Source organism: Esox lucius, chromosome 16 (assembly GCF_011004845.1).
Source record: "Esox lucius isolate fEsoLuc1 chromosome 16, fEsoLuc1.pri, whole genome shotgun sequence".
NCBI classification, from domain to species: domain Eukaryota; kingdom Metazoa; phylum Chordata; class Actinopteri; order Esociformes; family Esocidae; genus Esox; species Esox lucius.
In genome coordinates, this window is record NC_047584.1 from 30,659,857 (window position 1) to 30,674,017 (window position 14,161).

The following is a 14,161-nucleotide window of genomic DNA, read 5'->3' on the forward strand; positions in this document are numbered from 1 at the left end:
TCTCATTTGTTGTTGTTTTCACAGCGTTGCATCCGGAAATGAAAAGTGCAGGGACATTTTTTTTTATTTTCTTTGTTCGGTTTAATCCTCAATTAGAAAGATAAGCTGACTAACAAACATTCACTTAGTCATTAAGACCTATTAGATATTGTGTGTGTGTGTGTCTATCTCTGTGTGTGTGTGTGCCGTTGTGTTGCGTTTCCTCTGGATGATTGCTGCAAAGACGAGCCATTAATATGTCTGCTGTTGGTTCTAATGACCTTGGTCCTGCTCTGTTAAACTGCAGTTTAACTGGAAGCTTATCTGGCCTACTTTGATAGCTAATAGACCCGGGGAAAGACTGAGATTGTATCTGTGAAAACATACAGTGCTTTTGTCCAGAAATGTTTTAGATAAAGGTAACGGGTAATGTTGAATAGTTAGTGATAATAATGAAGGCGATAGTGGATATGGGGTAATGTTGAATAGTTAGTGATGATAATGAAGGCGATAGTGGATATGGGGTTATGTTGAATGGGTAGTGATGATAATTAAGGCGATAGTGGATATGGGGTTATGTTGAATGGGTAGTGATGATAATTAAGGCGATAGTGGATATGGGGTTATGTTGAATGGGTAGTGATGATAATGAAGGCAGTAGTCGAAGCGGGTTAATATTGAATGTTTAGTGATGATAATGATGGCCTCAGTGGATGTGGGGCAATGTTGAATGGGCAGTGATGGTAATGAAGGCCACAGTTGATGTGGGGTAATGTTGAATATTTAGTGATTATGTGTTCGATGCTGGCCAACAGCCCAGGGCTCTGCTGTATGATAGTAGAGAATGCATCTATTCATCTGTAATTCTACGTGTATGTTTGAGTCTGTATTACAGCGTGTTTGGATGAGAACTAACTACAGGTGTCTCTGTATGTGGTCATGCCTGAACCGTGCCGTTGCTTTTGTGAACTAAGTGGAATAGGGCGTCCTTGTGGAGTGCTGGTGATTAGGCCTCCTATCTGATGGATGTCCTGCTACCATTCAACTGGCCTACGTTGTTTGTGTTCCAAATGGCATCCTTTTCCCTATTTACTGCACTGCTTTTTGCCAGGACACATAGGGCTCTAGTCAGTAGTAGTGTATTATGTATGGAATAGGGCTCTAGTCAGTAGTAGTGTATTATGTATGGAATAGGGCTCTAGTCAGTAGTAGTGTATTATGTATCGAATAGGGCTCTAGTCAGTAGTAGTGTATTATGTATCGAATAGGGCTCTAGTCAGTAGTAGTGTATTATGTATGGAATAGGGCTCTAGTCAGTAGTAGTGTATTATGTATGGAATAGGGCTCTAGTCAGTAGTAGTGTATTATGTATGGAGTAGGGCTCTAGTCAGTAGTAGTGTATTATGTATGGAATAGGGCTCTTGTCAGTAGTAGTGTATTATGTGTGGAATAGGGCTCTAGTCAGTAGTAGTGTATTATGTATGGAATAGGGCTCTTGTCAGTAGTAGTGTATTATGTGTGGAATAGGGCTCTAGTCAGTAGTAGTGTATTATGTGTGGAATAGGGCTCTAGTCAGTAGTAGTGTATTATGTATGGAATAGGGCTCTAGTCAGTAGTAGTGTATTATGTATGGAATAGGGCTCTAGTCAGTAGTAGTGTATTATGTATGGAATAGGGCTCTAGTCAGTAGTAGTGTATTATGTATGGAATAGGGCTCTAGTCAGTAGTAGTGTATTATGTATGGAATAGGGCTCTAGTCAGTAGTAGTGTATTATGTATGGAATAGGGCTCTAGTCAGTAGGAATGTATTATGTGTGGAATAGGGCTCTAGTCAGTAGGAATGTATTATGTATGGAATAGGGCTCTAGTCAGTAGTAGTGTATTATGTATGGAATAGGGCTCTAGTCAGTAGTAGTGTATTATGTGTGGAATAGGGCTCTAGTCAGTAGTAGTGTATTATGTATGGAATAGGGCTCTAGTCAGTAGTAGTGTATTATGTATGGAATAGGGCTCTAGTCAGTAGTAGTGTATTATGTGTGGAATAGGGCTCTAGTCAGTAGTAGTGTATTATGTATGGAATAGGGCTCTAGTCAGTAGTAGTGTATTATGTATGGAATAGGGCTCTAGTCAGTAGTAGTGTATTATGTATGGAATAGGGCTCTAGTCAGTAGTAGTGTATTATGTATGGAATAGGGCTCTAGTCAGTAGTAGTGTATTATGTATGGAATAGGGCTCTAGTCAGTAATAGTGTATTATGTATCGAATAGGGCTCTAGTCAGTAGTAGTGTATTATGTATGGAATAGGGCTCTAGTCAGTAGTAGTGTATTATGTATGGAATAGGGCTCTAGTCAGTAGTAGTGTATTATGTATGGAATAGGGCTCTAGTCAGTAGTAGTGTATTATGTATGGAATAGGGCTCTAGTCAGTAGTAGTGTATTATGTATGGAATAGGGCTCTTCCTGGTAGCCTGTCAAACAAAAAAGTCCTCCTGACTTCAGAGTCTGGAACGGGTGTTTTGATGTCACTGCCAAAGAAGTAGATTTTTCAAGACTCTGTCTTCCGCTGGTTGAATGTCCCAATTTGGTATCGTACGAATCATGATCTAGGTTTTGGCTTGGCAGGTTGATGAGAAGGTTTGGGGCATCGGACAGGTAAATAAGAAGCATTCAAAACACTCACACATGTTCTTAATGGAGTATTGAAGCTCCTGCCCAGGCCAGTTATTCAAAGCTGTTCCTGTACTGTGAGGAACGTGGGTCTTGTCAACCGGGCCGGTGAGTTTCCCCCCTTTGACGACCTTAGCCTGACATTTAGGATGCTGTCGCTGATGTTGCCTGGCTCTCTGTTTATCCAGCTTCAGCAATGTTTTTCGCTTTCTATAACATTTGTTTACATTGCCAAAGCAAGTGGAAAACAAAGATATAATCAAACAAGAAGAATGCAAGTAAACAATACACGCAACTTTCAAAAGGACGAAGGCCTTTATTTATTATGAGCTTTGTGAATGATTACATAAAAACACACAAAAAAAAACGGGTAATCAATTCTAAGTAAACATTATACACACTCAAGTTTCCAGTGGATGAAGGCATCGGAGATGTTGTTGACAATGTTGTTGCAAAAAGTTACGCGTATGAATGACCAGGGAGAAAAATCAGAGACATGAATATTGAGTGTGTTTACAGTGGTGTTCGTGCTCCTCTGGGTGTGTTTCTCTCTCTCTGTCTCTGCAAAGCAGACTTTGCTTCTTGTTATAATGTGATGGTTATAGTGACCTCTCTGAAGTGTATACATTATTCTAACCACCTTACAAATGCACATATATTGTTATTATTTGTACTTTCCGGCAAATGAATGATGCTAATGCAGTCTGAAAAGGCCATATTGGAGACGGGAGACAAAAGTCAGTGTTAGCTATAGGCTGTTTTCTATTGCCAGTGATAGTTACATGGCAGTATAACATAGCCTGTACTGGGCTACAGTTGTGGCCTTATAGCGCCACTTAATAAATAAAATATAGACTGTTTGTTTTTTTGTTTTTCCTGCAATTAAATCAATGGAGTTTGAAAATGCCTGTTGAAGTGTGTGTGTGTGTGTCTGTGTGTGTCTGTGTGTGTCTGTGTGTGTGTGTGTGTGTGTGTGTCTGTGTGTGTGTGTGTCTGTGTGTGTGTCTGTGTCTGTGTCTGTCTGTGTCTGTCTGTGTCTGTGTCTGTGCGTGCGTGCGTGCTTAACGGGCAGAACATATTATACTATAGTGCGTGCGTGCGTGCTTAACGGGCAGAACATATTATACTATAGTGCGTGCGTGCGTGTTTAACGGGCAGAACATATTATACTATAGTGCGTGCGTGCGTGCGTGTTTAACGGGCAGAACATATTATACTATAGTGCGTGCGTGCGTGTTTAACGGGCAGAACATATTATACTATAGTGCGTGCGTGCGTGCGTGTTTAACGGGCAGAACATATTATACTATAGTGCGTGCGTGCGTGTTTAACGGGCAGAACATATTATACTATAGTGCGTGCGTGTTTAACGGGCAGAACATATTATACTATAGTGCGTGCGTGCGTGTTTAACGGGCAGAACATATTATACTATAGTGCGTGCGTGCGTGCGTGCGTGTTTAACGGGCAGAACATATTATACTATAGTGCGTGCGTGCGTGTTTAACGGGCAGAACATATTATACTGTAGTGCGTGCGTGCATGCGTGTTTAACGGGCAGAACATATTATACTATAGTTCAGTATTGGGGCAGGGTATTGCCAGTAACCCCACAACTCAATACCATCCCCAATACTTAATTAATTGTCATTCAAAACTGTAGTGTACTGGAATTTCCATTTGATGGTTTGTTGATGTCTAAAGTGAATGTTAAAATCTCAAAGCCCAAGTAGAAACATAAAATGTAAGTTGATTTGTTATACTTTGAGTATGTTCGTTTTGATATCTGGGATCCTTTTTAAAAATTCAGATTTCACAACGGCCCACTACACAGGGAGTGTTCATAGTGCATGTAGGGTAATGATTTATTGGGGTGCGTGTGTAGGGTAATGATTTATTGGGGCGCGCGTGTAGGGCGAGGATTTATTGGGGCGCGCGTGTAGGGCGGGGATTTATTGGGGCGCGCGTGTAGGGCGGGGATTTATTGGGGCGCGCGTGTAGGGCGGGGATTTATTGGGGCGCGCGTGTAGGGCGGGGATTTATTGCGCACGCGCATTTATTGGGGTGCGTGTGTAGGGTGAGGATTTATTGGGGTGCGCGTGTAGGGCAATGATTTATTACCGACAGCGGAGGTCCGTATGAAGGTAAAAACATCAGGGAGACCTGGTTTTGGCGTTGTGTGAATAATTGATAGCAGGCAGTCTGGTACAGCAGCTACGGTGGCCCATGTGGAACAAATGAAGAGATGGAGTCAGTGGACTGGCTCAGGAATAATCTTTCTTTTAATGAGCTGGTGTCGGTCCCAAATGGTACCCTATTCCATATAGTTTGTGCACTCATTTTGACCAGGGCCCATCTGTGGTGCACCTGTAGGGAAAAGGGTGCCATTTGGGACGGGGCACTAGTCTCCAGTTCTAATGGTCCTAATGGCCTCCGGAAGACAAGTTGTCAGCTAATGAGAATCTGAAGAGGAAGAAAATAAAACACTGTGACTGTTAAAAATGTGGATGGAAAAAAATATCATTATGCAATTTGACAATGTGTTGTTTTGACAGTAACTTGAAAGATAATTTACTGTAGCTCTGGTCTCTGAGGTGAGACGGCTGGTTCCTCCTGCTGCTCAGATCCACCCGGGGGTTCCTTTCTTTCCTCGCGGTTCTCTGGCCCGTCAATTCCTCATGGCTGTGCGGTTCCCTTGGTGTCCTCTAAGTGGAACCGGGTGGCCATGACGATATTAATAGGTTCCATTTAAACTACTGGCTGTGTTAAGCTCGGAAATCATGATGTAAAAAAAAACACTGAAGCAGTCAGTAAAACCTAGATCCAATAGCTTTATGCACTGGTTTTACTTGCCCCACGTGTGGAATTGGGTGAAGTGGGTGGGGCATTTTAAGCTGTACCCATAATGCTTTGGCATGTGACTATGTTTATAACAAAGTCCATTGCTCATGTCGGTTTTTGAATAACTGTTCCTGGGAGCACAATACTCTGTGGAGAAAGCCTCGGCTCTATTCATCTTTTCTCTGTCAATCTTTTTAGTCTATTCTCTCTCGTTTTCTATTTCTTTCGCCCTGCTCTCTCTCTCCTCCCCTTCCCCTCACAGTAGTTATTGATGTTGATTTGTTATGTTCGACTGAAAGCCGTGGGCCTGCTCCTGGGGACATTTGGTGATTTAGCGGTGTGATGGACCACTGACCTCTGAGTTTCCAGACTGGTCTTCTGTTGCTGATGCTGCACCCTGGATGGGCTGGTCTGGTTGTGGGGTTCTGGATGGGGTGGCCTGGATGGGGTGGCCTGGATGGGGTGGCCTGGATGGGGTGGCCTGGTTGTGGTGGTCTAGATTGGATGGCCTGGATGGGGTGGTCTGGGTGGGGTGGTCTGGTTGTGGTGGTCTGGATATGGTGGCCTGGTTGTGGAGGTCTAGATCGGGTGGTCTGGTTGTGGTGGTCTGGATGGGGTGGCCTGGTTTGGATGGCCTGGATGGTGTAGTCTGGTTGGGGTGGCCTGGTTGGGGTGGCCTGGTTGGGGTGGCCTGGTTGGGGTGGTCTGATTGGGGTGATTTGTTTGGGGTGGTCTGGATATGGTGGGCTGGTTGTGGTGGTCTGGTTGCGGAGGTCTAGATCGGGTGGTCTGGTTGGGTTGGTCTGGTTATTTAGGATTCGGGGTCCCGGGGTGTTGCTGAGTAGGATGTTTTTATGTTCGTAGGACGTTGTTATAATGTTGTCAGGAGCCTAGGATGATGTTAGGATTTAGTTAGGAGGATGAGGTCATGCTTCCTTCTGCCATTAAGTGACTGAAATGTTCATTGTGTCTGTGGCCGCTGCTGTACGTCTTATACATTTTACTTATTTTTTGTTCTTCCACCTAGACAGGCTTGAGTTATAAGCTATGAATTTAGTCCTGGCTATGCTGTCGTACCGGTGGGATCCCAGTAGTTTCATAAAAACGCATTCAGTTACAGGGTCTAAAACCAGTTACTCCGAAACTGTTATGAAAAGGAAATTAGTTACTATTTTAAACCCAATCCGATCCACCCAGTAAAATGATTTGTTCTTTATGTGAATGGCCCTCCTTTGTTTTCATGTAAGCCCTTCAGGCCATAAGGCTGTTGATTTACTGGGCATTTTCAAGAGGATTACACAAAGTTGGATAATCGTTTCTAAAACTAAAATGGGCTTTTCAGAAAGAAAACAAACATGCCTATGAATGGTGTTGTAAAACAGTGCCATGTTATTACTCCTATTATGAACATGTCATGGGTCTTTTCCCACACGTAGCTGGGTTGGAATGAAAGATGTTGGTTTTACAACACAAACACTCACTCTTTATATTCCTGGAAGCAAAACACACCATTGAACACAGCACTCTAGGGTGCGTCTGGTTGGTTCTGTAGAGCTCTGTCACTCTCAGTGATAATCCCAAAAGGATCAGATGTTACAGCTGTGTGTGTGTGTGTGTGTGTGTGTGTGTGTGTGTGTGCTGGGAAGAGTTGAGAAATGTTTGACTGCAGCTGACAACTGAAGTTGAATGTAGGAATGTCACAATACCAGAAATGTAGTAGTCGATACAAATACCAGTAAAATTCCACGATTCTCGATACCCAATTCCATTCCACATATACTCCTTTAATAAAAAAATGTGAACATTACAAAAAACAGCAACAGTGGCACGCACACAAACAAACACACCCAAACCATAGACAGCCAAGTATAGTTCAGTCAATCAAATGGTTATTATGAAGCTTATATTAGCTGTCACCCATTTATTTTACCGATACTGGGCGTCAAATACCAGATCAAGCTGTGAAGGTGAACCAGTGCTGGCACTGTAAGGCTGTTGTTAAAGCTATACTGTGCAACATGGTAATCTCATACATTGCAACAATAACATGAATGCTGTTTGGCTTCTCCAAGCCAATGGCCCCTTGAGGAAGAAGAGTCAACAATCAGTCTTTTTTTGTCTCTGAGAGCAGGAACATCCTGCCATAAGGCGACGTCACATAAACGACTTTGGTAAAATACTTACCGATCAACCCTCAACAAGATTTTGCGTCCATTGTTTGTCCAGACGCTTTTTTCTGCATTTTGATTCTTGTTTTGCCGCGTCAAGGTTGGATACCCCTCAAGGTGTCGGCCTCTCATTCTGGACCACAAGGACCAACATAAAGATCCCATTTCACTGATATGTGTGTACCAAATCACACACTGCTCCCTTCGTATGGCACTAGTTTGACCAGATTCCATGGGAAATAGGCTGCCATTTGGGCCGTGCTGTCTGATGAAAGACAAGTGTTCTGTCTCCAGGACAGGTGTCCTTGATGGGTATCAAAACAAGGATGTTGAATTGGATAGAGGAGAATTTCAAAGTAGTCTGTCTTCAGTGTATAACTTCTATGAACCGTCAAGGGTAAAGAGAACACTGGGTGAATCTCAACCACCTCTACATCACGTCCCCCCTCCACGTCTTCGCGCCCCCCCCCTCCCCCCTCCGCGTCTCAAAACCCAATGGAGGATGAGGTCAGAGGTCCCACAGCTCATCCAATGGGAATTGAGAAAGAGGCTACGAGAGGGGGCTCGTGGAGTCAAGGAAACGCAATTAAGATTCTGCCTCCATAAACGAGTTCACTAAGTGTCAGGAGGAAATATATAATATATGCAATTTAGCCCGTACTTTCAGCCGGACCAAACTACACTCACGCATGCATGCATTTGATGCGTGTGCCTCAGTGATCGCAACCACAGTCATGCAGAACGCTGTCTTTGTCACTGTAGATGGGCGTCAAGTAAGCTTATCGACCAATCAGGACCTAAATATGAATCCGTGACACTCAATAATTCAGTATGTTCATTTGTTTTCCTTTCGCACAGTGGTTCCACTGCCCCTTGAGTCGTCCACTGGCTGGTCGGCTGTCATCCGACACGTTTCCGTGAGCCGACTGGCTGTGCATTGTCTAAATGCCCTGAATAGGCCGGCCAGTGTACACTTGGCAATCCAGGACCACGCTGGCCTCTCAAATGACCTCCTGGTGTTTACCTAAAGCAGGGCACTATATAGGAAGTAGGATGCCATTGCTGATGCACCCTGATCTGTTTTTATACTGTTTTACTTGTTTGCTTTTTCTTTTCAGTATTTGAGTTTCCTGTGACTGGTGACGGTCTGCAGTGGTCCTGCTGGCACTCTAAAGATCTATTCGCTGTCGCCAGCAAGCTTTATTATCCCGACCCAGGGTGCCACCCAATGTCCACCAGTGGGGAAAGGGAGGAGAGGTCCTTAGTGACCAGCCTGGGTTCCAGGTCTGCCTGTGGGGAAGGTTAGAAAAGGTCCTTAGTTACCAGCCTGGGGCCCAGGTCTGCCTGTGGGGAAGGTTAGAAAAGGTCCTTAGTGACCAGCCTGGGGCCCAGGACTGCCTGTGGGGAAGGTTAGAAAAGGTCCTTAGTGACCAGCCTGGGGCCCAGGACTGCCTGTGGGGAAGGTTAGAAAAGGTCCTTAAGTGACCATCCTGGGGCCCATGTCTGCCAGTGGGGAAGGTTAGGTGAGGTCCTTCCTTATATTGACTAACCAAGGCCTGCAGTGCTAGATGAGTTGTCACGGTGATAGATGAGTTGTCACGGTGATAGAGGACTCTCTATTGTTGTTTATTCTCTGGAGGTAGAGTGCGGACCGGCAACAGCTGAGCACACTCCCTGGCCTGGGCTTTTACAGACGGTGTGTGTGTCTGTTTGTTTGTAGCCTGTGAATTGACCTCTGCAGAGATCTATTAGATCAGGCACCACGTGTGTGTGTGTGTGTGTGTGAATATGTTTGTGTGAGTGTTCAAGGGGGATTTTGGGACCCTTGGGTCTGGTTGTTTTTCCGGGCTCAGGTGGCCTTGATGCAGCTGGCAGAGCAGCTGGCCATGCCTGGGTAGCGAGGCAGGCGACTGTGCCAACCTGGCCTGTGTTGCTGTGCCCTCGCCACGACTCTGACCGCTTTCATCTGCTGGTTGAAGGGGAGGTCGGCCTTCCTGTCCGGGAATCCCTGTCCGATCTCTTTTAATGTCAGGACGTTCTGTCAGTGACCTACTTTGATACTGTTGCACTTTGATGAACACATCGAGCGTTGCTGAATGTTGCCGTCTCCTTCCACTGTCTTCTAAGAGTGTTTCCCCCGTTTGAAGGAGCATGATGACGCCTTGCGGTTCAGTGGCACGGGAGACGTAGCCAAGGCCGTGCTATCAGCCGGTCCCAAACGGGCCGTCTCCTCCTCCACAGTGACCACGAAAGAACACGCTGTAGTTTTAAATTGCCCAAATTGTGGACTGTTCTACGTAAACACGTCAGTGTCTCTGTGGACGTCTGGTTAGTAGTTATGGTTGATGTGGAAGATTTTGGAGATCAGGTTTTAGAGATAAGAGAACCAAACAGAAACGGATCCGGTATCAGCCTGAGTCAGTCTGCTGTCCTCCACAGCCAAAAAAATAAATATTTCTTGATGACAATTTTTGTTTTCTTTGCTGCTTTTTCACTTACGTTTTAGATCCACATACTGTTTTGAGTATAAGATCAAGCTGAGGAACAATAATGAAATTTTGTTCACTTGGGTGCCAATAATTCTGGACGGTACTGAATATACTGTATATTTTGCTCAGTTTTAGTCCATTAAAATAAGAAATTTGATCAGAAATATGGTGTGGACATTGTTGATGTTGTAAATGACTACTGGTTCTGGAAATGGAACTATTGGCCTACAGAGGCCCATTATCAGCAACCATCACTCCTGTGTTCAGATGGCTCCTTGTGAAGCAAGACAACTGTCCTTTTAGACTAGTTGAGAGTTTTTAACATCACCGTTTGTGTGTTCGATTACAGACCCAGCATGGGCAGAAACAATGAACTTTCTTCTGAAACTCGTCTGTCTATTCTTGTTCTGAGAAATGAAGGCTATTCCAAGACTTCACGAGGATCTCGTGCCACCATGTGTACTACTCCCTTCACAGAACAGCTCTAACTGCCTCTAACCAGAATATAAAGAGGAGTGGAAGGCTGAGCAAGACGACAAATACATGAGAGTTTCTAGTTTGAGAAACCCACGCCTCACAGGTTCTCAACTGGCAGCTTCATTAAATATTACTCGCAAAACACCAGGCTCAACGTCAACAGTGAAGAGGCCACTCCGGGATGCTGGCCTTCTAAGCAGAGTTGCAAAGAAAAAGCCATATTGCATATCTAAAAAGAAAAGAATAAGATGGGCAGAAGAACACAGACACTGGACCGAGGAAGAACTCTGGCAGGAGAAGAGATGTATTGGTGTGGACATGGGGGGGCAGTGGTCTGGGGGGGTTAGAGGGTGTGTTAGGTGTCGGGCCTCTCCATGCCTGTGTGTGTGTGTGTGTGTGTGTGTGTGTGTGTGTGTGTGTGTGTCAATGTTTTGGTGTGTACCATGCAGGGCCTGTGTTTGCTTCAGTGAGGCGGGGTAATGGACAGTAAGTGAAATATCTTGTTCATCGGTGTGGAAGGAGGCTGGCTGTCTGACTGGGCACCACAGGCCCAGGACCAGCCTGAACATACACATCTGTATGTTACATGGTCTGACAGCCGGAGCCGGGGCTTACATGATTGGCCCCACGCTATTCCCCCGAAGTACGGCTCATCCTGGAACCGCTCCTCTCTCCCTCTCTCGGTCAGAGGGGTGAGTCGGGGGTGAGAATGGGCTGAAGGGTCCTGGGATGTGTTGAGATGTGATAGTATCTAATGCACAACTTCTGTTGTTCACCCTCCCCTCTTCGTCTCTCCCTCCCTCCCTCCCTCCCTCTCTCCCTCTCCCCCCTCTTCCCTATCTGCAGAGGACCCGACAGAGGCTGATCTGTGGCTGCTAAACAGCTGCACAGTGAAAAACCCAGCCGAAGATCACTTCAGAAACTCCATCAAGTAAGCCTCCGTCCCTCCCCCCTCCCTTCCACAGACCCCCCTTACAGGCAGAGTTCACACGCAACCGAGCCCCCTGGATGAGAGCTGCGCTACGGGAGACTGCAGGCCATGAGAACCCAGTGCTCGTGAGCCGCGCGCCTCATGAAATTACTGAAGTCACACATCTGTTGGACACGTTATGGCTCTTTATGCCGATTGGCCGATTGCTGTGGTACATGAGATCGTATACCACGGTTATGACATCATCTCATTTTTCTACCGCCAGTATGTCCCTGCGACGTGTCCTGGTTTATATTGGCCATCTACCGCGTCCCCTAGTTATGTGTCTCCTTCCCACACACACACATTGAGTATTGCTTAAAATTATTAAATGGTCTTTGGAAATGGTATAAAGCCCCAAGTGTTCTGTATGTTTTCATGGAGTTCCAGAAGGCATGGGGTGTGGACGGGTGGCAGGGTTTGGGAATGTCAGGTTTCCCTGAGCCTCTGAGGACTGACATCCAGGGGGACACAGCCGCGATGCGGTCCGACAGCTAACAGTCGTTGTGCTGCGGACAGAGGCTGTCCTCGCTGGCGTCGCCCTGCAGAGACGTTAGCCCTCTCACCATTCGTTTGTTTCCCATCCGTCAGAGAGACCAAATCCTGCTCAAGTCCGTGGCCGAAACCTCGCTCAGGGCCTCGACCAAATACCACTTGGTACATCATCAAATATCTCGTTTTACAGGTGTTTGTGACCTGGCGGCGCCCCGCTGCGCAAGGTGGCGGCTGCAAGCGGGAACATTGGCCAGAATGGTTTCCCGACTAACCGGGCATTGTGATGCGTGTCTGGTACGGCCTGGCGAGGATGCATGACCCGGCCTTCAAATCTCCTGTGCCACTTAGCTTGTGATTCGGATGTCGTCGCAGTGGCTTGGAGAGACAGTGGAGAGACAGTGGAGAGACAGTGGAGAGACAGTGGAGAGACAGTGGAGAGAGAGAGGGCTTCTTTTGGATACAGAGGAGGGCTCTATTATTACTGAATGTCTGTGAGTCAGCAGCTTTATGGAAGAAGTGCAGTAATTAAGTTGCGAGTGGTTTGTTTTCCTCAGTCCTTATCTTGTTTACGGTCCGTTCTATTGAGGTGAAGCCTTGTATGGGCAACGCACAAGTCCACGCGTGTGATGTGGTGGGGCAGCGCGCCGTTTCGGGCCAGGGACAAACAGTACTCTGCAGCGTGTCGACGTGAAACCTAAACAGCTAGGACGGAGAGAAACAAGCTGTCCCGTCCTGGTTGAACTGAGGCCACACACACACACACACACACACACACACACACACACACACAGTGATTCAGACCTTGACTATGGTGTGACTGAGTCACTGGACCCTCAGGCTATAGAGGAGACTATTAGAAGTAGCTTTTGGCTGTTTTCCTTCTCTGGCGTGAACGGTTCTGTCACCTGTTGCCTCAGGAGCCTCTCCCTAGCCTGCCCGACCTCAGCCCATTTAAACCAGGAGTTAGTTTTTGTCCGATGCAGCGTCATGATGCCAATCAAACCAACCGTTTAATTTCTATTTCATAACATATCAGTTCATCTTGAAAGTCCGGCTGTCTTTTTGTTTCTTGCTGTGGTTGGATGTGACTTCCACACTGGCCCTCTGCTAATTGACTTCCTAACTGAAGTGAGAGGCAGCGTCTGCAGCCAGGGGCACCTGCAATACGAGACGGCTGCAGCCAGGGGCATCTGCAATACGAGACGGCTGCAGAGCAGAGCCCAAATTTCTCCTGCTGTATTTGTGTGCGTGTGTGTATGGCGGTGTGTCTGTGTGTGTGTGTTTGGCGGTGTGTGTGTTTGGCAGTGTGTGTGTTTGGCGGTGTGTGTGTTTGTATGTTTTGGCGGTGTGTGTCTGTGTGTGTGTGTTTGTGTGTGTCTGTGTGTTTTGGCGGTGTGGGTGTGTGTCTGTGTGTGAGTGTGTGTGTGTCTAGTTCTGAACTGCCACTTCCAGTGGCGGGCCATTTATCTTCCAGTGAGCTGCCGTAGAGACTAGGACAGGGAGCAGGCCTTCTTAATGTGTTTGTGTTGTAGCGAAGATTTGTGTGTGTGTGTGTGTGTGTAAAAGAGATTTGGATGTGGCAGGATGGAGTGAGTACACATGATAGGTGTTGAGACACATGATACGTGTTGCTTGTACGGAAATGGGTGATTGAATTGGTCCTAATGTCGGAGATTGAGAGGGTGAGAGACAGATTGAGAGAGGGGGAGAGACAGATCTGGAGGGGAGAGACAGATCTGGAGGGGAGAGACAGATTTGGAGGGGAGAGACAGATTTGGAGGGGAGAGACAGATTTGGAGGGGAGAGACAGATTTGGAGGGGAGAGACAGATTTGGAGGGGAGAGACAGATCTGGAGGGGAGAGACAGATCTGGAGGGGAGAGACAGATCTGGAGGGGAGTGCCATATTTGGAGGGCAGAGACAGATTTGGAGGGCAGAGACAGATTTGGAGGGCAGAGACAGATTTGGAGGGCAGAGACAGATTTGGAGGGCAGAGACAGATTTGGAGGGCAGAGACAGATTTGGAGGGCAGAGACAGATTTGGAGGGCAGAGACAGATTTGGAGGGCAGAGACA

The 14,161-nt window shown here is 46.4% G+C and overlaps 1 protein-coding gene across 1 annotated transcript in view; it reads left to right on the top strand.

Annotated features, from left to right (window-relative positions):
• Window positions 1-14,161, top strand: part of cdkal1 (CDK5 regulatory subunit associated protein 1-like 1) — a 400,231-nt gene that overhangs the window by 45,567 nt on the left and 340,503 nt on the right. Inside the window, exon 4 of the mRNA XM_013137938.4 lies at window positions 11,468-11,552. Coding sequence (XP_012993392.1) covers window positions 11,468-11,552 — 85 coding nt within the window. The remainder of the gene's footprint in view (window positions 1-11,467; window positions 11,553-14,161) is intronic.